Source organism: Pezoporus occidentalis, unplaced genomic scaffold, assembly GCF_034315485.1.
Source record: "Pezoporus occidentalis ecotype Australia unplaced genomic scaffold, CSIRO_AGI_Poc_V1 ctg97, whole genome shotgun sequence".
Classification (NCBI taxonomy): Eukaryota; Metazoa; Chordata; class Aves; order Psittaciformes; family Psittacidae; genus Pezoporus; species Pezoporus occidentalis.
The window spans coordinates 722,637-745,190 of NW_026916336.1; the positions used below are offsets into that span (position 1 = coordinate 722,637).

At 55.0% G+C, this 22,554-nt stretch overlaps 3 protein-coding genes across 3 annotated transcripts; 2 read left to right on the forward strand and 1 right to left on the reverse strand.

Annotated features, from left to right (window-relative positions):
- Nucleotides 1-4,089: 4,089 nt before the first annotated feature.
- On the forward strand, nt 4,090-9,702 carry CFAP410 (cilia and flagella associated protein 410). Its single transcript, XM_062606430.1, has 7 exons — nt 4,090-4,248; nt 4,484-4,502; nt 5,201-5,247; nt 6,028-6,257; nt 6,879-7,050; nt 7,422-7,515; nt 8,620-9,702. The coding sequence occupies exons 1-7, from the start codon at nt 4,172-4,174 to the stop codon at nt 8,743-8,745; spliced, it is 765 nt and encodes a 254-aa protein (XP_062462414.1). The 5' UTR covers nt 4,090-4,171; the 3' UTR covers nt 8,746-9,702.
- A 2,731-nt stretch (nt 9,703-12,433) lies between these two features.
- Nucleotides 12,434-19,023, reverse strand: PFKL (phosphofructokinase, liver type). The gene is made up of 22 exons (XM_062606422.1): nt 18,876-19,023; nt 18,298-18,371; nt 18,126-18,203; nt 17,852-18,041; nt 17,390-17,555; nt 17,264-17,308; nt 17,075-17,183; nt 16,659-16,754; nt 16,487-16,579; nt 16,013-16,138; nt 15,840-15,904; nt 15,599-15,662; nt 15,365-15,511; nt 15,185-15,255; nt 15,020-15,107; nt 14,721-14,873; nt 14,404-14,568; nt 14,144-14,205; nt 13,751-13,862; nt 13,577-13,676; nt 13,362-13,467; nt 12,434-13,255 (listed from the first exon to the last, which is right to left on the reverse strand). Exons 1-22 carry the CDS (start codon nt 18,958-18,960, stop codon nt 13,108-13,110), a joined length of 2,343 nt encoding a protein of 780 aa, XP_062462406.1. The 5' UTR covers nt 18,961-19,023; the 3' UTR covers nt 12,434-13,107.
- Nucleotides 19,024-19,279: 256 nt separating this feature from the next.
- On the forward strand, nt 19,280-22,079 carry PROCR (protein C receptor). Its single transcript, XM_062606436.1, has 5 exons — nt 19,280-19,471; nt 19,881-20,008; nt 20,127-20,363; nt 21,188-21,454; nt 21,531-22,079. Exons 1-5 carry the CDS (start codon nt 19,311-19,313, stop codon nt 21,641-21,643), a joined length of 906 nt encoding a protein of 301 aa, XP_062462420.1. The 5' UTR covers nt 19,280-19,310; the 3' UTR covers nt 21,644-22,079.
- Nucleotides 22,080-22,554: the final 475 nt, after the last annotated feature.

Genomic DNA, 22,554 nt, shown 5'->3' on the forward strand with positions numbered 1-22,554 from the left:
GAAAGTTCCGCCCTCCCCAGGCGAGGGAGGGTGCTGCGGTTGCCGGCGGCAGCCCGTAGGGGATCGGTAGCTGCTCGGTGCCGGGAGCTGGGTCACGGGCGGACCCCTTCACAGCCGAGTGGAGAGGCCCTGCCTGCCCGCCCGGCCAGGGAAGGCTGCGGCCAAGGCCGGGGTCTTCTTACACAGGTCGTGCCGGTATAAAAACCTCGCTGTGATTGCAAGAGGAGGAGATGGCCAAGAGTGTTAAAGCATTAGCTTAGTGCAGGTCGGGAGTGAAGATCGGGATGTTTCTACAGTGCCCAGGCGAGGGCAGCATAGCATCACTGAACAGTCATCGCTGCTAGGTGCTGCGATTGTGCCTTCCCCTGCAAGGAGCGACATCAAACGCCTTTTCCTTCGTCGCTCCGGCTGCCGCGTTTGGTTTATTTCACCTTGGCAAGACAGGCAGCACGAGTAAAGCACCATCGTCCACAAAAAGTCAGCGTGGCTTCTGATTGTGCAGGTATTAAACGAGGACGCCCAAATGGAGTGGATTGCTGTGACCTAAAATACACCAACTTAAAATACACCCTTTCAGTTTAAGCAAAACGCTGACCTAGTGCTCTTGATGCCACGGCACTGCACAAGGGTTGAAGTGGGGAGACAGGAGTCATCACACCCAGTCAGCACATCCCAGTGCATCGGTTACCCCATGCACTGCTGCTAAAGGATGCACTCCCACTCCGTGGCAGCTCCCATAACCATCTGACACACCAGCAGCAGTTATTTCCCTTCACTTGAACACATTCCCTCTAGAGTGAGAGTTGGGATAATGCTCTGCACACACCTGTATTTGTGCTGTTAAATGAGCAGCGAGGTAGAGAGTTGAACACCTCGGTACCTATTCAAACAGTGGCTTTTTTTTTTTTCATTCCCAGCGCTATTTGCCACACATTTAAGAGGTAGCAGCAACGTGCTGGAACGGTAAAGCTGAAAACACCAGACAGCAGCTTGGTGGCAAGCTGTGGAGACAGCAGTTTGATAGCTTTAAACACTGGTGAGCTGTGCTGTGTGGCGAACAGCTCCGGTGCTGCACATTTCCAGGTGATGGCTTCTGAAACGCCCAGGGGGATTCCAGCTCTGTTTCCATTAACTTTGACACTCACAAGAAGAGACAAGCTGGAGGCTGCTTGGCCGCCCTTCTGCCTCCCAGCCCCAGAACACAAAGATAAATTTATCAACCAAAGAGGAAGGCTTTTGCAGCTTTTGCTGATATAGAGATACTGCAAGTTTTTTTTAATGCCACTTTTCAATGGCTTCATCTCCATGCTTTGCTGCTGTTACAGCACAGTCAGTGATACACTGTGCTGTACAAAGTCACAAGCAAGAGTGGCAGGATGGAGACACAGAAAGCACCATGTGTTTATTGAATCATTGAGGACTGGAGCTCAAGAAAATCAGTTTTTCCTATATGCTGCTTATAACAGAAGGGAGAAAAGGAGCTTCCTGTGCTGACAGGTCAGGGAGAGACATCTGAAATGAGCTGCCAAAGCTGGCTAACATTCAGGAGCATGACACTGAAGTTATGGGTTCTCTTTAGAAATCATATCGCTCCTCCAAAACATGCAGCAAAGAGTTCTGATTGATGGTACCTGAACTCTACAGGGTTCTCCTTTGGTTCGCTTTTGGTGCAGAAAGTTTAATGGCATTTATTTTCCATCCCCTTGGTCTATATAAAGCTAAGTAATCCACAACCCTCAGAGAGGGTCCTGTGACTGTGAAAGCAAAACCTCTGCTGACAACACACCGCAGAGCCAGGCATTGGTCTGACCACCCGTCCTCAAGCTGTTCCCCTTCAACAGCAGGACTGAGGAGACACCACTGGGGATAAACTGGCTGAAGTCTGCTAGGAGCAAGGGCCTCTTGCAGCTCCGCTGTCCCCACGGCTCATGAAGATGCTCTGAGCAGGAGAACAGGGCACAAAGGAACACAGCCGATCAGAGAGTGCTCTGATCCTTTCTATTCATAGTTAAACTGGGTCAACGAAGAGCTACTGAAGCAATCCTACCTTTCAGCAAACATCTGACCCCACTGTTCTTCACCTCTGCAACAGTGACGCAGATGTGTGAGATGATCCCAAGGAGATTATCTCCCTGCTGCGGGAGGCACTCAGAGATGCAGCTCTTCCTTTCTCTTCATTTGGATTACGCAATTGGATTCAAGACATGCTTTCTGGTTTGCTTGGGGCAATCCCAGCTTGTGTTTTCACAGCATGAATATGCATTTGTGGAACTCCTGACTGTGTTCTCCACAGCCATATTCCTGGCAGAGGTTATAAAAGCCACTTGTGCAGTTAAAATAACAGTCTCACACATGCTACATCATCTTCAGAGTCAACTCATTCCTCAGAAGAGATCCCTCAAAATCTACAGACAGCTTAGGTCACGCACTCTTAATTTCAGAGCATGCTTAGACATGACTTGCACTCAAGCAGTGACTGTCCTCTCTGTGCTCATCTGCATTTGCTCTTTCAGCAAGTGTCTAATGCTGGTTCACTGATTATTTTTGAGCTGGCTCGCTCCCTAATGTGGTTTCTGTGTGCTCCAGCAAGCGTGTTGGCGTGCTGTGGGGGCAAGGAGAGGCAGAGGGGGAACAGGGAGCTGTCAGGTTGGCTCTGCAGCTGCAGACATATTGGAATCAGAGTGCGCCACTGAAAACAAAATAAATCTTTTCATTAATTTCAGAAGTGTGGGGTGTCTTTTTTATATAGCCTGCAATTCAGTAAGCAAATGCCAAAGAATTAGCACCCCCTGAGTAAGCATTGCTATTTGTCAAAATAATAATTTCTCCTCATCTTGCATTACTCATGGGAGTGGAGCCTGGGGAGCTCGTGGTGGGAAGATTCCACCTCTGCAGTGGAGCCGTGAATGATCTGATAGGTGACACTGCAGGGCTGCAAGTGGGATGTGGACATGCCATGGGTTGTAGGTGATCCCACACAGCCCTATGAGACCATGTTGTTCCAGACTTGCAGCCCTTTTGGTTTTTCTCTCCAGGCTGCTATTGTTTAAGCTCTCTCCGTTCTAAAAGACCGGGGAGGAGATCTCACTGAGATTATTAGTGATATTACTTGCTGTATGAAACTGGGGATTAAAATCAATTTAATTAACCTGAATGAAACAATCTTTCGCACATGGTTCAATTTCAGGAGAGGTGTCAGAACAGGCAGAGAAGTTTAAACAGACTGACCTGTACCTGTGTACGCAAGGTAAGTATAAGAATCTCACTGTAGCACCTACAGAAGATTCTTTAATCTACTTAACCTGTTTCAGGGACAACAGCGAAGCAATGCATGGCTGGGGCTGGGACTGTACAGGCAGGCAGGTGAAAGCATGCTCTGGTGTTTCTGTATTCCACTGGAAGTGAAAGCAGATGAGGATTTGGAGAAGGAAAGTACCACAAAGCTGTCTGTATATGCTGCTGTTCTTCCTGCCATGCTGAGGATTTGGATTCTGCAGCTGCCTTCACCGACACATGGCCCGAATCCTGTGTCTCAGCACCACCTCCCATCAGTGGGCCTGTGCACAGCTGCACGCAGAACAGGAACTCCAAAAGTTGCTTCAACTGCCTCCAAGGCTTATTTTTGTATAGTTTATATATATACAGATGTAGGGGTATATATACATGAGTAGATATATACATGAGTAGATCTATATACACATGTATATATATCCCTACGTGCCACTTATAAGCCATATATAAGATATAGGTCATATCTGTGTTACATATAAATACATATCCATGAAGGTGTGAATGTCTGTATGAAACATTCTCTAATGAGATGTAATCAAATTAATAATCAAATCTACACGCAAGTATGAGGCAATTAAACACAACTGCACATCAGGGATCTTCAGGACACCCAGCCTGCTGCAGGCAACACAGCCCAATCCAGAGCTGGCAGGGCTCGAGCAGGAGACCCAAAGGGTCGGACGGCTGTCAGCGATGGCCAACCCGGCGGTAGGCCGGGCAACGCACGGGAAAGGTAGGCAATGCAATGCAAGGCGTGCTGAAGCTCCAGCGCCCAGCCCAGCGCCGTTCCTCCCCGGCCGGCAGGAGCCTGCGCGAGTGCCGGGCTCCGCCTCTGGCGACGGCGGCGCCGGGGCCCGGCCCGGCCCGGCCCGGCCCGGCCATGAGGCTGACGCGGGCGGCGGTGCTGGCTCGGGCCAAGGCTGTTGCGCTTGATGGTGTCCGCCGCCTTAACTGCTGGTGGGCGCCGACGGGAACGGCCCGGGGCCGTGCGGGCCCGGCGGGAGGCGGGGCGGGCAGCTGGGCCTGGGCCTGGCGCTGGGCCTGGGGAGGGGGTACAGGCAGGGCTGGGAGCGGGGAACACATGGAGGGCTGTGTCAGATGAGCTTTGGTGGGTGCAGAGCGGGCTTGGGGACAGCAGGCGGGCAGCTGGGCCCTGCCGTGCTCCCGGTGACCCGCTGCTCTCTTCCCACAGGGGCAGCCACTTGACGGATGTAAGTACTGCGTGCCCGCTCCCATCCTGCCGGGAAGAGCCAACGAGGAGGAGGCACCGCGGCTCTGCGCTGCTGTCGTGGAGCCCCAGCCCGTGCCCATCAGGCTGGCCATAGCCTAGGCCGGCAGCCGCAGAGGGGGTGGGGTTAACAGGGCGCTGAGGAAGGCACCAGCCTGGGTTTGGGCTGGCTTGCTGCCAGTGGGCTGCAGTGATTTTCAGGGTTGATCGGCATCTCAAACTAAACAAATCAAAATCAAAAAGCCCATGCAGGGATGCTGGTGTTTCCAGAGAGCACTTGGAACCAATTCCTCACCAAGGCCCTGCGTGGACCCTTGGAGACCCTGAGCCCTACGTTGTCTGTTTGGGACTTTGGATGATGTACTCTTGTTAGAGGGCTGTCGGGGGTAAGAGGGATCCTGCCCTGTATGTGCTGGCTGGAAGCCTGTGCAGAGTTGCTGGAGCAGAAAAGCAACATGCTGCTGGCTGGTGTCTGTGCTTCCACTCTTGGGCAGTGAGGGTGGAGGAGCTGCTGACTCTGCACTGATTGTCGCAGCAGATCTCTCTGGTGGTATTAAACTTGAGTTAGGCTGAAGCAAACCTCAATTCCTGTGCTTGCTTTTATCTTGTCTGTGATTTAAATTGCCTTTTTTCTCTTTTCTGGAAGTGCCAACTTGCTGTTTCTGTCTCTTCCTGCCCCAGATATCAATATGCCGGGATTTGCCCAACATCGAGGTGATCACGTTCAGGTGACTGTTGGACTGCCAGTTTTGGAGAGGGCAGAGGAAATCGCTTTAACATGGGGTTGTGACCTGGCCAGTGGTTTCTTACCACCTTTCTGTGGCTGTATGAGCTGCCTGGCTCTTCATGCCCCATTTCTCAAGTGGCAGAGATGCAGAAATGATTATTCTGGTGGCTCCTCTGCACTCTTCCCTTTGCTACTCAAGAAAATAGTCCCTGTTTTGAGAAGTGTAGAAACCTGTTAGGATCGTTGCTTCCTGAGTCCCATTCTATAGTTTGGGTGGGGATCTTCTGGGCCTCTGTATGGGGCCAGTTTGCAGAATGCTTATTGAAATGTTTCGTGGACCTCACAGAGCCTGTAATTTCTGTAAGACTCCCCCTGACAAAACATCCATCTTCCCCCTGTCCTGGGGATCCCACAACGGCCAATGCCGTCTGTAAATCTGAGCTGTTTAGCTTGGGGAATCTTACGTAGGTTTTCCTTCAGTGGGTCTGAGGAACTGCTGCAGGAAAGGATGCAAATGTGACAGGCATGCATTTGGGGAAAGCAGAGGCTGGCTGTCACTGCAGTAGAGAGGAGTGGCTGCTTATTTATTCCTTCTGTTGAAAAGATGAAATGCTATAAGCTGTGGGTTGCTTGACGTCCCTTGCCATGATGTGCCACAGTGTGGAGTTGTGGGAAGGGGGGGTTGGAAAGCTGCTGTGCTACAGGGGCTGTGCTCTCATCTGAACAGTACAGTGAGGGAGGGATGGGCTTACTGGTCTCTGATCCTGTGCTGTCTCTTCAGTGTGAATGGCATCTCAGATCTCGAGCCGCTGAATCAGTGCCAGAATCTGAGTGAACTCTATCTGAGGAAGAACAACATTGCAAGCCTAAATGAGCTCTTCTACCTCAAAAACCTGCCTCGGCTGAGGGTCCTGTGGCTGTCTGAAAATCCTTGCTGTGGGACAGACCCCCACCGCTACCGAATGACGGTGCTTCGTAACCTACCCAGCCTGCAGAAGCTCGATAATCAAGGTGGGTAAACAGGTGAATAGCTCCAAGCCATGGGCAAGGTGAATGGGAAACCAACCAGTGATGTGCTGGTTCCTCTCTTTAAGGTGTCCTTTGACTCTTCCGTGAGTCAGGATGCATTGAAGGTTGAGTGTCCGCTCTGCGAGATCCACTGCTTCTAAGCTGATTTCTGCCTTCCCTGCAGTGCTAGAGTTAACACTAGTGGGACTGAGAGCTCCTCATTATAACTTAGTGCCACTAATTACTGGTTTAAAGAGCTCTCTCCTTAGCTGTGGCAAAACAAAGATTCTGCAACTTATGCTGGCATAAAAAACAAGCTTTTCCATCTGGTATCTGTAGCGCGGTGGCTTTTGGAGCCTTCTCCAGAGACAAGAAGTAGCAAAGCATGTTTGCAGCCCTCCTTGATACCTTTCTCACTTTGATAGACTGGTGATGGCTGCCATCATTCTCCTGTTGGGTTTTACTGTAGGAGGAGGATAAAAGCAGAAGGCCTGTACAAAGGATGATTTTGGGGCCAAACCGCTGCAGTGTATCTCTGCAGCAGTAGTACGTCCCCTGTTAGAGATGCTTCCTTCCTGGGCTGTTGGAGTTCATTGCAGCAGGCTTTTGTTTTGGCTTTTGTAGCTGTGACAGAGGAAGAACTGTCCCAGGCCCTGGTTGATGGCGAGGAGATAACGGCCCCACCAGCAAGGAGGAATGTGGGGAATGGCTGCCATGAGTCCACTGAATCCAGTGCTGCTGAATCCACCACAGAGACCGAGAGTGAACTGCTGAACTTCAGTCTGGAAGAGACAAAGTGAGGGCTTGCTTGTGAGCTGTTAGGATGTCTGGGCTGAACTCGTGTAGTGTGAAAGGACACTAGCAGCCAGACCTGATACTCCATGGGCCAGGCCTGCAGCTGGTGCGGATTACCACTGTTCCAGTTATGGTGCTGGAGCTGTGCTGGTTTAATAGCACTTGTGGTTTTTATAGCTGGGTGGATGTTACTTCATGTGGGAGTTTTACTTGGGATGTTTGTTTGTAGGCAGTGGTGGTGTGAGAATAGATGCACCTCCAGTCCTTCAGCTACATGGTTCATTCATGGTTGCCATGATTAGAAAAGGTTGGCCTGGCAGAGTAAGGTTCTCCCAATTGGTCATAACATTTGCTCTTCCTCCTCTTCTTTAGCAAAATCCGAGAAGAGCTTGGTATGAAGCCTGTTCCCACGGATAAATTTTCCTCCTTTTCACCTCAAGAGACAGACTGTAACAGGAAGAAGAGAGTGAGTATCTTCTAAAGACCAGATTGCTTTTTGTTTCCTGCAGTTCTGGGCCACACCATTTAAGAATGATGTTAAGGTACTTGAATGCTTCTAGAGGAGGGCAATGAAACCGATGGCAGGGCTGGAAGGAGTGTCTTGTAGGGAGTGGCTGAGGATTTGGGTTTTATCTAGTTTGGATTAAAAACAGGCTGAGGGGCAACTCCATTGCTCTCTACAGCTTCCTGAGGAGGTGAAGTCGAGAGGGAAGTGCTGACCTCTTCTCCTGGGTATCCAGTGATAGGACATGTGGGAATCATCACAGAATCATAGAATGGTTTGGGTTGGAAGGGACCTTAAAGCTCATCCAGTTCCAACCCCCTGCCATGGGCAGGGGCACCTTCCACTAGACCAGGTTTCTCCAATCTTGTCCAGCCTGGCCTTGAGCACTACCAGGGATGGGGCATAAGAAATAAGAAGAAATAAGAAAAATCAAATTAGTCTAAATGTTTCACTGGCTTCTCTAAGTGTATGCTCATTTACTTCCACTGAAGCTCTCTCCTTACTCAAAGGTCTGTAGGAGATAAACTGCTCACGGCTCACCCACCGCAAAGCTCAACAGCATTACCAAGAGTTTGCTACAAGTCTTGCTGCACGTGTACAATGCTGCTGAGTGATGTGTGAGGGTTGGGCTGGAGACCTTCAAGGGTTTTTTCCAGCTCGTGCTTTTATGATTCTAACAGCTCTTTATTCCTCAGATCAGACAGTTACTCTCCTTTCCCATCCTACATTCGATCACACTGGAGAGAGAGAGAGAGGGTGGCTGCTCATGAATGTGCCTTTCCTTACAGAAGGCAGTTGGGAGGGTGGCCAGAAGCCAGAGGCATGTGGGCAGTCTGCAGGACTGGGTGGATGGGTTTGTCCTGCATTCCAGTTAACCTCCTCACATGCAGTCTCTGTCCCTGTTTGCCCTGAGGGCTTGGTTGGTCTGTCCTTGTAGCTGCAGGTGGCTGTTGCAAACTGGCAGTGGTGGAGTTCCTAGAAAGCAGTGTTTTAAAAATCAAGTGTGCTTTTCTGGGCTTGGTGTTAATATGCTTGTATAAAGTAGTGTCTCTCTCATTCCAACAGAACAATGTCCTGAATGCCATCCTACTACTCACAAAGGAGCTGGATGCAGAGGGTCTGGAGATCATCCATCAGACAGTGGGGAGGAGGCTCCAGGCCATTCGGAAGAAGGAGCTGCAGGAGCAGTGATGGTGCCCATTACAAACCTCCCTGGAGAACCAGCCAGACCTGCAGCACCATTCTGCTCACGCATGCCTGGCTGCAGCCAAAGCCTCGGTGTTTCCCTCTGTGCTTTCCCTATGGAGGGGCTGGACTGGGATGCTGCTGGCTGCCCCTGTAGCTCCTGACATCACCCCTGGCTGTGCACATCATGCTGGGGCTGGCAGTGCCTGACCTGGCTCTCGGGAGCTTTCCTGCTTGCATAGCAGGCTCTGTTAACATTTGTATCTCATGTTGCTGGCGCTGTCTGATGGAGCTGTAGGCAAATCAGCAAAGCAGAAGTGAGCAGGTCTGCAGTGAGTGGTGCCACTGTGCTGTGCAATCGAAGGGGGATAGCAAAGCCTGCTGTTGGCCAGAAAGGTCACTCACTGCTTATTCGTGGCTCCCTGTCAGACTGATTCTTGGCCAGCCTCTGTGTGTAGCACACTCTGAAGGCAGTTCTACCACAACGATCTGCTTTTGTGAAGTCTGTTGGGGAGATGCTGTCTGAAGTGATCACCAAGAACTGTCTGGTGCAGATGGTGAAGGTCAATGTCGAATTCTTTATTTAACTTCAACTCCTGACTTCTGGTCATCATTAGCAATGTGCAGCATCTGACTTGGCGGTCAGGCAGCCCAAAGAAAAGCTGATGCAGCCTCAGTGAAACAGCAGTTATACTCTTCCAGATCCTGAATGCTCAGCTCTACTCTCACCCCCTCATGCCTCTGCAGGCATTAGAGCAGCTTAAGGAAACGTCAGAGTAAAAAGGCCCTGGGCATTTTGCAGTTAGAAGGAAACAAGCCAGGCATTACTGTCGGGCTCGCACAGACATCAGGAGTTGGTGTTGCTTCCTTAAATGAAAAAGCTGCATTTACTAAGATTTTATAGAGCTCCTAAATACAAACTGAAATGTTGTGACATACCAAATAAAACCAATTATCCCTCTAGGACGCGTCACTTGTGGCTGGGGTTCAGCAAACATAGTGAGAACAACTGACTCTGGGCATTGCTCCATTATGTCTGGTTCATGGCTTGCATTGTTATCTCTGCAGAGCAGGAGGAGGGCTGTGGGCCCCTGTGCCTTCCCGCTTCACTGGACCTGGGAAATGGCTCACCAGCCTCTGGTGTGGGTGGGTGGCACACCAGGCTGCTGCAGGGGCTGCTTTTCAAAGGCACTGTGGTATTTGGGAACCTTCTTGCAGCCACGAGTCCACATGGAGCACAGGAAGCAAAGGAGATGGTGAGTAAAGCTGACTTGCTTGTGCAGAGGTGCAAGGGGATGGTAATGGCTCCTGAGACTCCCCTGTGTGCTGCTCAGCTGTGGACCATGGTGCTGTGCAGGGGGACGTGGCGTTTTCCATGTCCCCACTCTCCCTGTTTGTCATGCTGCCAGAAAGGAAGGAATGCTCATCCTGGGGGATGATGACAGCCCTGTTTCTACAATACTGTTGACATTGGTGGGAGGGGGTACAGTTTGACCCTCATCACTTGGGTGAGGATTGCTGAGGCATTTAACTCCTCAGATGACCTAGTTCTTGCCTTCTGCGTCAAAACCAGCTGCATTTAAATGGCCAGTGTGATTTATGCTATAGCAGACTTCCCTTGACAGCCAGGGCCCAGGAGACTTACCCGTCATCTTGCTTGCATCTTGCCCTTGTGCCGAGGGCAAGCCCTTTCCCAGGCTGTCTTGGTGGCAGTAGTTGTGCCTCTCCAAGTTGGGGGAAACAGGAGAGCTGCTCTTTGGGCATGCCAGAACCCCCCCCCATACCTCAGCTTTGCTGGAAGGAGAGTGATCAAAGTGTCATCTATCACGGGGGCTCCTTGCTGTGAGGGTGGCAAACAGAGCAATCGCCATGGCCTGCAGCTGCTCTGGCACAGTTCCTTCCTGCTCCACTGGAGAAGCTGGGCTGTTAATCCCTGACAGCATGACTGTCCCCAGGCTCTCGCCATTTACGTGCTGCGCTGTTCACACTTGGCGACTGTGGATGCTCCCGCTGCCAGGAGAGCTGCCCTTGATGCTCCTAAACACTCCTTGCAGGATGACCCCGCAGCATCCGGCTCGCTCTTGGCACAGCCCAGGGGGAGCCTGGCCCCTTCGGCTCATGCCTTTTCACCCCAGGGACCTGGCAGCCTGCCCTTCGCTGAAAGATGCTTGTGCCTTTTTGTTGTGCCTTCTCTATGGGGAGGGTGGGAACCTCGGCCTGAGCTGGGTGTGATGGGGAGCTTGGGTGCACAGTCACTATGTCCTCTCCTGCTTGTCTTGGTAGGGCACGGGGTGGTTGCTCCCCACAAGATGGGAGGGCTGTGCTTGCCTGTCTTCCCCCAGGAGTCTGGTAGCGCAGACTTTTATGTTTTGGAGTGGAAATGAGGTGTTAATGCTGTGGTGACCCTTGTCCATGTGGGGACACCCCTTCCCCATTCACACTCTAAACCTGGCTGTGGTGCCATGCCAGCCCATCCACTGCCCTGCCAAGAGCTTTTTGGCATGACTTGCTTTCACCCATACCTTTTGTCTCAGCAGGGAGATCTAGGGGTGAGGGCAGATGTTTCCCTATGGTGGAAAACACCAGCGGCTGTGGGTACAGCCTGAACTTGTGCTGAAACTGCCCTCGGGGACTCTTGGACATTAGGGCAGGTGAGTGGGATCACTGAGGCTTCTCAGAAGTACACACAGGATGGTGTGATAGGACAAGGGGTAACAGGTTTAAACTAAAATGGGAAGTTCCGGTTAGATATAAGGAAGAAGTTCTTCACTGTGAGGGTGGTGAGGCACTGAAATGAGTTGTCCAAAGAAGTGATAAATGCTCCATCCCTGGCAGTGTTCATTCAAGGCCAGGCTGGACAGAGCCCTGGGTGGCATGATCTAGTGTGAGGTGTCCCTGCCCAAGGCAGGGGGGCCAGAATCGGATGATCTTAAGGTCCTTTCCAATCTAAACTATTCTATGATTCTATTTCCCACTCGCCGGTGCTGGCAGGAGCAGCCAGGTCTCTACCTGGGGTCCCCAGAGCAGATGCTCACCCAGGAACAGCAGCAATGCTGCCTCCATCACCAAGGCCTGCTAATTCCCTGTGTACCCAGCTCTGGCAGGGAAGATACAGTAATTACAATCTTCCTCCAGAGCCTAAAACAAGTAATGGGGCCAGCTTGGGGAAAAGCAATGAAATTGCGCGGAGAAGTCATCGCTTGGGAACAACTCCATGGGGAGGAAAACATAACTGCATGTTCGACCCAAAAGACTGGGAAGTGTCCTGGTGCTGGCCATGTCTCAGGGGCTGGAGCCATAGCCAAAAGCCCTGGGAGGAAAGCGGCCTGGGAATGGGGCTCCATGTGTCCATCTGGCATCGGCTGAGCCAAGCACTGCATGCGGGAGCCGGTACGCTTGGCAGCCACCCTGGGAAACTGCCTTAACAAACAAATATAGTGCCCCCATAAATCACATCTGCACTTTCTGTGAAGGTGGGAACCAAAACAAAGGACAAGCAATTTTCCTCCAGGATTGTGAAGTCTGCCAGCAGAGGGATGCTGATGTCCAGCTCTCCCAGGCTTTGAGGATGCATGAAGCAGGGAAGCCTCACGGCCCAGGGTTATTCCACAGCAAACCATCTGGCTTCATTCACCCCATCCTAACCACAGGTCTCCCCGCACAGCACGCAATGATCACTCTCCAGCAAGGCAGGTTTGGCTCCAGCAGGTTTTATCTCTTAAGAGGAAGAGAGCAGCGCCACAAATGGTACAAGATCTGGGGAGTGAGATGACGGGCACAGCACCCAGGGCCGCATGGTGATGGTCGCAGCCAAGCATCATGCAAGGTGGCCGGGAAAAAGGGGCTTGCCAGGACCAGTGCTCTGTGCTGAGCCCTCAAGAGACCCCACAGGCCAAACACCACTGGAGGATTGAGCTTTACCAGGGCCCTTGGGGTAGTTGAGAGCCCCCAGGAACAGCCCCTACCCGCTCCGGGATCTCACCGCATCCTCCTTGGCTCTCCTCCTGCACACAGAGCAGGTGACTAACAGCAGCAGTTGGCTCAGGCGGTCAAGCCGCTAAGTAAGGAATCAAGATACCCCATTGTTAAATAACAGGAATAAACTATTAAGGGAAGACAAAGGGTCTGGGCTCTGTAGCAGGCCTCTAGCAACACCTCTTCTCTGCACCTGCAGAGGACCCAGACTGCTGGACCAGCATTTTGGGGCAGGATTGTGCTGGTTTGGGAGCTGCGACCAGGCTCTGCCTGCTTTAAGGGGTTGATGGCAAAGCTACAGGGCTACTGAGAACAGGGGACCTGGTGCTCCCCGAGCAGCATGTGGGGATGGAGACGACACAGGGTGGGGGGCTATGGCTTGGGCTGGTGGGATTAGAAGCCCTTCTCGATGCTGAGTGTGCGGCGGGTGACGTGCTCCATTGTTCCCGAGATGTACTCGGTCAGACTGATCTGGTAGTTGGCGAGCATCTTCAGCATCAGCCGCAGGTTCAGCCACCACTGCTCCTGGGGCAGCCTGTGCCTGCAAAGGGGGGAGACACGGCTCTAGTATGGTCCCAGGGTCAACCCAGGAGAGGGTCTCTCCCTGGGGCCTGCTGAACCACTGGGGCACAGGGATGGGGACTTACTCAAAGTCAGTGACTTTCTTGAGCTCAGTCACAGGGCTGAAGGCCACCACCTTCTTCCTGAGCCCGATCACGCAAGCAGACTCTGCTGAGTTGGCAAACGTGCGCTCTGGGAGGGGGATGGATGCTGCCAACCATGGCCACCTCACCAGGGCCCAGCTGCCCAGTGCCACCAGCATCCACCCACCCCACCACAGGACCCCCAGCCCTCAGCTCACCCTTGCTGTAGGCCTCCTGCAGCTTCTCCGACATCCACAGCACCGCCTTCACTCCCAGCTTGGTCCCATAGTTCCGGTCAAAGGGGGTTGGTGCTCCCCCCTGGGGACAAACAAATGGCAATGACAAACCCACCTAGCTCTTGGGGACACTGTGTGTTGCCCCATCCCCTGTACCTGCTGGAGGTGACCCAGGACGTTAATCCTGCAATCGAAGATGCCTTTGCCCTCAGAGGAGTAGAGGTTGTAGAGGAACTCGGTGGTGTAGTGTTCGTGGCACTTCTCATTGCTGGGGGAACAGAGGGAAAGGATTGGAAGGGGTCCCTCCATGCTTCCCTGAACATCTTTTTTGCTGCTCCAGCTCATCTCCCCACCAGGACCCTGGGGCAGGGGTGGTGACAGCAGCAGAGGCATCCCACTGCAAGACTGTTCCCCAGCTGAGTGCCCACCCTGCTGAATCTCACTGCACACAAGGACCCTCTCTGGCCACAGGAAGGGCTCAGCTCCAGCCTCTATCCATTCCACAGGGCTGGGGTTTTCAGTGAGCATCACCAGGGGTTCCCAACTCACCGCAGCACCAGCCCTCTCTGTATATCTGTCTTCATTTTGTCAGTCAAGTGCTCCACGTTGGCCTGCAAGATGAACACACAGCCATCCTGGGTCCCTCTGGTTCTCGTTTGGACCTGTGTCACTAACATCGACCCAGCAGCTTCACAGATCTTGGCCTTGTTCCCCTAAATCCTGTCCTGACCCAGAGCCCTCCCTTTCCAAGTTTCCCTTCTTATTTTACCCAAATGATACTGCCAGAAAGCAGGTCCTGCCCTGCTCACCTTGAGGTCGTGGATGGTGAAGGGATCTTCATAGACATAGGCAGCATCAGCACCCACTGCGATGCCGGTGACAGTAGACAGGTACCCGCAGTAGCCCCCCATCGTCTCCACGATGAAGACACGGCGCTTGGTGCCTGAGGCCGACTGCTTGATGCGGTCACAGCTCTATGCCAGGAGAAGGAGGGGTCACACAAGGAAAACTCACCTTTGCTGCCTGGGATGTGAGTCCGGTTCATTCCCAATGTGTCATCCCAAAACATGATGGGACCTGCTGGAGCAGGACAGCTCCGGGAGCTGCCCCCTGCCCTGTCCCTCACCTCCATGGCTGCATTGACAGCCGTGTCTGAGCCCAGGCTGAAGTCAGTGCCGGGCACGTTGTTGCTGATGGTGGCAGGGATGACACACATGACGATGCAGAGCTCCTCGTACTGCCCGCGGGCCTCCACCAGCTGCAGCACCCCCTCATAGGCCTGCAAACAGCCCAGAGCTGGGGAGGTGCTGGCCCTGGGGCTGGATGCACATCCCAAAAGGGATGCCCAGGGCTGCCTGCACCACATGGGATGCTGACAGCCCATCCCAGCCCCCTCTGAAACAGAGTTGAGGATTCCCCCCGCACCTCGAACCCCCCAATGACCAGCAGCCCCTGGATGTTGAATTTCCGCACGTTCTCCACGATCTTTTCCATGCAGGTCTTAGGCAGTGTCCTGGGGGAAACGGAGGAGAGATCGTGAGGTGAGGACAGGGGATCCCCTCCCATATAGCCCTCTGGGGCTGCACTTACCGCTTGGTGCCCAGCATGGACCCACCACGTCCCAGCCAGCCTGCCACATCGTGCCAGCCCACCTCACGGATCTGAAAGCAGCAGAGTTCAGTTTTGGGGTAAAACACCCTGTAACCCCCTCCAAGCACAAACCCATTCCTCTGGGCAATCTGTGGCACCCAGGCTCACCATCCCACTCACCTGCCCCTTGGACAAGCCCTCAAAGCCGTCGCTCACCACGTAGACGGTATGTCCCTGGCAGATGCCGATGCGCACAGCCGACCTGACGGCAGCGTTCATGCCGGCAGCAGGAGCACCCACGTTCAGGATGGCCAGGCTGAAGGGGCTCTGTGGGGACAGCGAGGGGGATGGCACATTGGTGCGTCTCCCCCAGGGTGGGGACAGTGACCACTGCCGCTCTCTGTCCTTCCTCACCTTCTCCTGCGCTGGCTTCTGGTGCGCCAGCAGCTTGTAGATGTTCCAGTTGTTCTCAAAGCTCCTGCAAGAACAAGGCAGCATGGCCCTGAGGGGCATCTAGACCCAGAGAAGGGAGGGGGAATGCCCTCCCAGCAGCAGGAGCCAATGGTTTCCCCCCAGGAGAGAATCCCCCATCCCAGCACATCCTTTTGGCCATCCCATAGGGAGGTCTCACACCATCCCAATCCCCACTCCTCACCTCCCACGCAGCTGGATGGCCTCATCAAACCTCTTCTCATCCATGGCCTTCTGCACATCCTTAGTCTTTGTTTGGGGGGGTAAGAGAACAGCACTATGAGACCCCTGCTTGCAGAGAAGGGGAGCAGGACCCGCACCCAGCAGGCTGGCATGCCTCATCCTCCTGGTACTCACCACCTGGACGCACTCCATGAGCGGCAGCCGCACAGACTGGTTCCCCGAGAGGCTCACCACGCAGGCCGGCGTGTCTGGCGTGGCCTCCAGCAGCGCCATCACTGCCTCCATCCCCATCTTGCTGCTCTGCAAAGGGAAAGGGGCACCCGGTGCCCTGTGACATCAGGGCTGCCCTATGCCAGCTAGCTGGGATGCTCCCACAGGCTTGGAAACTGCATGGCTGCTTGCACAGCTGACTTACAGCCAGGGAGCTGCTGGTTTTATTTAAAAACCCATGGAATTCGAAGCAAATGAGGGAAAAAAAGCACATTGTTCTGCAGTGCTGAGCCTGCGGGGACCATCTGAGTCTCATCCCAAGCTGGCAAGTCCTTTGCAATGGGTAGAGGGAAAGCACGAACAGGGTTCCCTCAGCTGCCTGCTCCTTTCTGCAGGATGACCCTCCCCATATCACCCTCACCCTCACCCAGGACCTACCAGCACACGGTCAAAGGCTGACGGAGTCCCGCCACGCTGCACGTGGCCAAGGACGGTGACCCGTGTGTCGAAACCCAAGCGCTGCACCACCAGCTGCAGAGAAGAGAGGAGGTCACACAGGAACCCAGTGGTCACTGCAGGTGCTGAAGCGGATGCTGGAGCAGTCACTTACATCCTTCACGTAGTTGGAGGAGATTGGTTTGCCACTGCGGTCAATGGCACCCTCAGCAATGATGATGATGTTGAGCCGTGAGCCCCTGCTGCGTGTCTGGTGTAGGGAGGATATCAGCCACTGAGGTTAGCCAAAAATCACTGGCAACCAAGTCCCAGCATCCTTCCACCCTCCCCATATCTGCTGCTGCCAGGGGGTGGCTCACGGTCTGGGTGCCCGAGCCCCAAGGCAGCACTGCCCCTGGCACATTAGGGCTGGATTTGCATTCAGCTGAGTGCCCTGTTTCACAGGGACAATGATGGGAGCTCCCGAAGCTTCACAGGGTTTGGCCACTGGCCACAGGGCGCAGCCCAGATCCCTGCGGGGACTCTCCAGAGAGAAAAGGGGGATGTGACCATAGGAACCCCCCTTCTCACCTCTCCAAGCCTCTCACACATGAGGTCCTCCCAGCCATCCTCTGGAGGGGATTCAGGGATGAAGAGCCAGTCTGCGCCTGAGGCCAAGCCGGACACCAGCGCCAGGTACCTGTGGGGACATGGTGGTGGCAGCACCAGCCCCAACACATAGCATCCCATCCCACCCCATCAATCCCTTCCCCATCTTACCCGCAGTGGCGGCCCATCACCTCCAGCACAAACGTCCGCTGGTGGCTGCAAGAATACAGGTAGGAGGAGATGGAAAGTGGATGTGATGCCCAGGGTGGTCGAGAGTCCAGCCCCCAGCCCGCTCACCTCTGTGCCGTGGTGGTGATGGCATCGATCACCTCCATGATGCGGTGCAGCGCCGAGTCGGTGCCAATGGTCATGTCAGTGCCGCAGAAATCGTTGTCGATGGAGCCCACCAGCCCCACGATGTTCAGGCGGCAGTTCTCCCGTGCCACCTCCTCGCTGATCTGCCCTGCGGGGGCCGTGCCACCAGATATTTTAGGGCACTCCCATTCCCTGCCCCAGTGTTGGGCTGGATTCTGCACAGCAGTGGAAGAGCCCAGCCCTCCCTGAGGCTCATAGAATGGACTAAATTAGGAAAGACCTTTAAGATCATCAAGTCCAACCCTTACCCCAGGACTGCCAAGAGCATCACTAAACCCTACAGTGGTGCTGTATCATGGTGATAGGGTGGAGCCTCTGGACCTCAATGCCCCTTGAATGCTTTCACTCTACCCACCCAGGGTTTTGGGGAGGGGGTTCACCCACCGTCTTGGACCAACTCCTCCAGCAGCCCACCCCACTCGGAGCGGAAGATGTCAGCACCCGTGAGGCTGCCATCCCCACCGATGACGCAGAGGTTGGTGATGCCATGCTCCACTAAGTTACGGGCAGCCCGCAGCCGGCCCGCACGTGTGGTGAAGGCTTTGCAGCGGGCACTGCCAATCACCGTCCCACCCTGCAGAGAGAAAGGGGGAACACAGCTCATCGTACAGGTTTGGGGTGGGATCAGGGGATCCCATACCCTACCGCTGATCCTCACCAGCTGGATGATGTTGGAGACGCTGAGCCAGTTGGCTTGCTTGATGTTGTCTCCCCCCTCTACCAGCCCCTCGTAGCCCTGTGGAGAAGCAGGGGGTGGAGGTGAGGGGTACCCTGGCACATGGGGGAAGCTCCCCCCTGACTTGTGATGGGGATTGGGTGGGTACCCCAACCTCATAGATGAGGAAGACCTTGGCTCCCACATATATCCCCATGCGGGTGACGGCGCGGACAGCAGCGTTCATCCCTGGAAAGGCAAGATATGAACCAGGCTGGCCTTGAGGGACCCTGTGCTCCAGAGGGGACCAATCACAGCGATGACCCTGAGGTGTCCCCTTGAGGAGTGGGGGCCATGCGGGCAGAGACCGGGGAAACTCAGTGCACGGGTGAGAGCTACAGATAAGCAACTGCCTGCGGGCGAGGCGCATTACAAACACCTGCCGTGGGGGGACGGACCCCACCGTCGGGCTTGCCCCGGAAAAATGCCCCCGCCGGGGTGAGGGGGACAGGGAAGAGCCGCGGGTGGGATGCACCGCGCGGGAAACACGGGAGGAATGTGCGTGCGTGTGTGTCCGTGTCCCTGCTGCGCCCGCCCCAGGCGTCCGGGGAGGAGCTGCCCTCCCCGAGGCCCCGAGGACTCCGGCCCCGCCGAGCCTGCGGGAGCCAGGGCGGACACGGCCACGGACACGCAACCCCGACGGGGCGAGCCCACGGGGGCCGATGTCCCCGCTCCCCCGCGGCCGGGCCCCACCTTGCGCGTCGCCGCCGCTGGTGAGCACGGCGATGGCCATGCCGGCCCCGGCCATCCGCAGCCGCTCCAGCTCCGCCGCCGCCATCGCTGCGCTCCCGGCACCGGCGCCGCTGGACACGCCCCCGATAACGGCCACGCCCCCGATAACGGCCACGCCCCCGGGGGTGAGGCCACGCCCCCCGCGCCACGCCGCAACGTGCGGTGCCGGAGAGGGACGTTTTAACGCGCATCTCGTACCGGTCGAACGATAAACCGTGGATCCTACAGGCAGCGCGCATGCGGAGCCAGGCCTGCCGGGCGCTTCTCGGTCCCGAACCCCCCCCCCCCCCCCCCCCGTGAGAGGTATGCAGGGATGCTGCATCCTTAGAACCGCGTCCTTCCAGGGATAATTGTGGATCATGTCACATCAGCGCGTGCCGAGGGCACCGGTACCGGATGTACGCACCAGGCCCCCCATGGGTGCAGCGTGGGGCTGTGAGGCTGCTCCCCTCCATCCTTCCCGTCTCCTCCTGCAGTGGTCCCCTGCCGCTGTGTTTCCCTGCCGCTATCGCACATTCAAGGGGCAATGGGTTTGAACTAAAACAGGGGAGATTCAGGTTAGTTATAAGGAAGAAGTTCTTCCCTGTGAGGGTGCTGAGGCGCTGGCACGGGTGCCCAGAGAAGCTGTGGCTGCCCCATCCCTGGCAGTGTTCCAGGGCAGGTTGGTCGGGGCTTGGAGCAACCTGGTCTAGTGGAAGGTGTCCCTGCCTGTGGTAGGTGTTTGGAATAAGATATTAAAATCCCTTCCAACTCAAACCATTCTGTGACTCTATGATTCCTGGAGCTCCTACCAAAGGGATCCCTGGAGCTCATCCTCAAGGAATGGGGAAACTGAGGCAGGCGCTGGCTGCTCACTCCCCTGTGAGCTCAGAGCTTTAGGGCATGTCCGGCAGGGAAGGGGTGTGGGTGGCTCGGACTAAGGAAATGGGAGAGACCTGGCTGGACTCCACTCTCCTCCTCCTGCAGCCCCACCTCCCCGTCCTGCTTAACTCCCTGCCAGGCCAGCCGTGGGGCCACCAATCCAGTCCCCATCCCCACGATGCTCCGGTTACTGCTGCTCTGCGGGGCCCTGGGCTGTGGGGCAGACCAGGCAGGTAAGACAAGGGCACGGTGGTGGCTGGGGTTGGAGGAACTCAGTGTTTGCATGCTGGGACACCCATGGCTTTTAGGTGAGGGGATGAGGCATTGGGTGATGCCTACTGTCTCCTGCAGCCCCACTCACCTTCACCATGCTGCAGCAGACCCTGGTCTCCAAAGGCAACTCTGAATTCTGGGGGAACGCCAGCCTGGATGGGCAGCTCAGCCATCTCCTGGAAGGGCTCAATGTCACCCAGGTGCTGCCGCTGGAGCCCCCGGACGCCTGGGCCAGGCGGCAGCAGGATGTGACCACCTACCTGAACTACTTCAGCCAGCTGGTGAAGCTCTTCAGCAAGGAGAGGCCTATCAACTGTGAGTGGTACCCTGGGAGGGCACAGGGACAGGTCCCAATGGGAAAGAGGAGCCCCCATTCACTGCCTGGTCACTGGAACAGCTTGGCAAAGGGATGGACATGGCCATGTGCAAATTGTCTCTCTAGGCAAAAGGAGCCCTTCTGAGCTGGGAATTTCTTACCCAGAGCCCACCCAGGGGACAGGGTGATGCTCAGCCTTGGGAAAAGGGCTGGGGGCTGCAGCTTGAGGGGATGGGGAGGTGTAGGAATTCTGCCTGCACCCTGCCTTTATGTTGCCTTCACTCCCCTTCTGCACCCTGCCTGCATCCCATCTGCACCCTGCAGCTGCTGTGGGAGGTACGGAATGCTGATGGCAATGGCTTCATGTCCCTGCCTGCATTGCTCCTCTCATATTCCTGCCCAGGCTGTGTCACCCCATCATTTCCTTTTTTACCCCCAAACCAGTTTTGCTGCAGCTCTGCATTTCCTTACCTGGCCTTTAGGAAGCACTTTCTCACCTTGGGGTTTCCCCTTGCCCAGGGTCCCATGCTCCCTCTACTGCATCCTTCCGTGAGGGTGAGGAGTAGCATCTGAAACCTACCGTCTCTCTAACACTGAAGCTGTGCTGTACTCAGATAAGGAAGGGGAAGATAAAGTGCAGTGCCTATCTGTTGGGAAAAGTTGCCATTGCAGCTAAACCGAGTGAAAACAGATCAGTGGCTGGGTTGTGTGGTGCAAGGCTGAGGCCTTGTAAACTCAGTGCACAGCTTGATGCTGGTGACAGCCATGGGCTGTCGAGGGTTAGGAGCGTGCTGACCCTGACCTGCTCCCTCTGTCCCCACAGACACCCAGAGCCTGTGCTGCCGCCTCGGCTGCAGTCTCTTCCCCAATGGCACAGCCCAAAGCTTCTACGAGGTGACGCTCAACGGGACAGCTTTCCTGAGCTTTCACGTCCCCAACGCCACTTGGGAGCGGCGCTGGCCCGGCAGAGACGCGGTGGCCACCTTTGCTGAGAGGGAGCTGATGAAGTACCCCAAAACCACGCAGGACCTCCAGCATTTCCTCAACACCACCTGTGTGGGCCTCTTACAAGCTCAGAGCGCTGGGACAGGTCTGTCAGGTCCAGGAGGGGAGAAGGTGGCTCGGTGGGTGTGAGCCCTGTCTCACCTCCATCCCTCTTCTTGCAGGTAAACAGAACAGCCGGTCACACGCCCCGCTGGTGCTGGGCCTGATCCTGGGGACCTTCTCCTTGCTAGGCATGGCCATAGGGATCTTCCTGTGCACAGGAGGGAGCTGCTAGCGGAGCCAGTGGTACCACATCACCCTGCGGAGGCAGGGAACGGACCCATCAGGGACCAAGCCTGTGCCCCATGAGGGATGTATCTCCCTAGCACCACAGGCTTTGCTCTCAAAAGACACTGGTGGGTTCCCTGCCTGGTCCCGGATGGGTTGAGCCCCCCAGGCAGCAGCAGTGCCTTGCCCTGGGGACGGTCCCCACACCAGGCTGGTATGATGCACTGAGTCTTAACACTGAAATACACTTGGCACAGATGGAAAAAGGAAAGCAGAACGGGGGTTTGAAATCAGCAGGAGGAACAACCGAGGAAGGGTTTAAAAGGATGGCATCATATTCTCATTTATCCTTGTTTAATGGGGATAAATGCACGGGAGGGCAGATGTCAGACCCCGTGGCACTGCTTGGAGATGTTGTGAATAAAATCACCCATCAGCTCTCATGGTGTGTTTGGTTGCACTCATTTTCCCTCCCCCCAGCACTGACATGGGGCTGCAGCTCCATCACAGGGGAGGCTGACATGGAGAGGGCTGTGGTTGCTTTGGATCAACTCAATTAAGTCACCTCTCCCATGGCCAAGTGGCAACGCTTCATTTAGTTTTCATTCCCTCATCTTTCTATGAGGCATTGAAGTTGAGCACAGACAGCCATAACAGGACACTCTGTCCTAGCAGATTAATGCATTCAGCGCTCTGATGGCCTGTAAGGATGCTGCCAGAGGGATACAGGAGCAGGGGGATGCCAGGAGAGGGGAGATGCACTGGAGACCCCAAGATGAGAAACCACTTCCCAGGGACCAGCTAAAGACATGCAGAGCTCTGTTACTAGTTCTACTGTGGTATTAGTACAACAACATTCATTGTTTTATTTTCCCTTTCTGCAGTCTAGATCAGAAATAAAAGCTCTCTGACTGTTTA

Excerpts from the sequence above, each read along its gene's own strand:
- CFAP410 (XM_062606430.1), top strand. The coding sequence starts at position 4,172 with ATGAGGCTGACGCGGGCGGCGGTGCTGGCTCGGGCCAAGGCTGTTGCG. Across the intron at positions 6,258-6,878 it reads GCAGAAGCTCGATAATCAAG|CTGTGACAGAGGAAGAACTG; the intron begins GTGGGTAAACAG and ends TGGCTTTTGTAG. Across the intron at positions 7,516-8,619 it reads ACTGTAACAGGAAGAAGAGA|AACAATGTCCTGAATGCCAT; the intron begins GTGAGTATCTTC and ends TCATTCCAACAG.
- PFKL (XM_062606422.1), bottom strand. The coding sequence starts at position 18,960 with ATGGCGGCGGCGGAGCTGGAGCGGCTGCGGATGGCCGGGGCCGGCATG. Across the intron at positions 16,139-16,486 it reads CAGCCTTTGACCGTGTGCTG|AGCAGCAAGATGGGGATGGA; the intron begins GTAGGTCCTGGG and ends TTCCCTTTGCAG. Across the intron at positions 13,863-14,143 it reads CAGAGAGGGCTGGTGCTGCG|CAATGAGAAGTGCCACGAAC; the intron begins GTGAGTTGGGAA and ends CTGTTCCCCCAG.
- PROCR (XM_062606436.1), top strand. The coding sequence starts at position 19,311 with ATGTACGCACCAGGCCCCCCATGGGTGCAGCGTGGGGCTGTGAGGCTG. Across the intron at positions 20,009-20,126 it reads CTGTGGGGCAGACCAGGCAG|CCCCACTCACCTTCACCATG; the intron begins GTAAGACAAGGG and ends TGTCTCCTGCAG. Across the intron at positions 21,455-21,530 it reads AGCTCAGAGCGCTGGGACAG|GTAAACAGAACAGCCGGTCA; the intron begins GTCTGTCAGGTC and ends CTCTTCTTGCAG.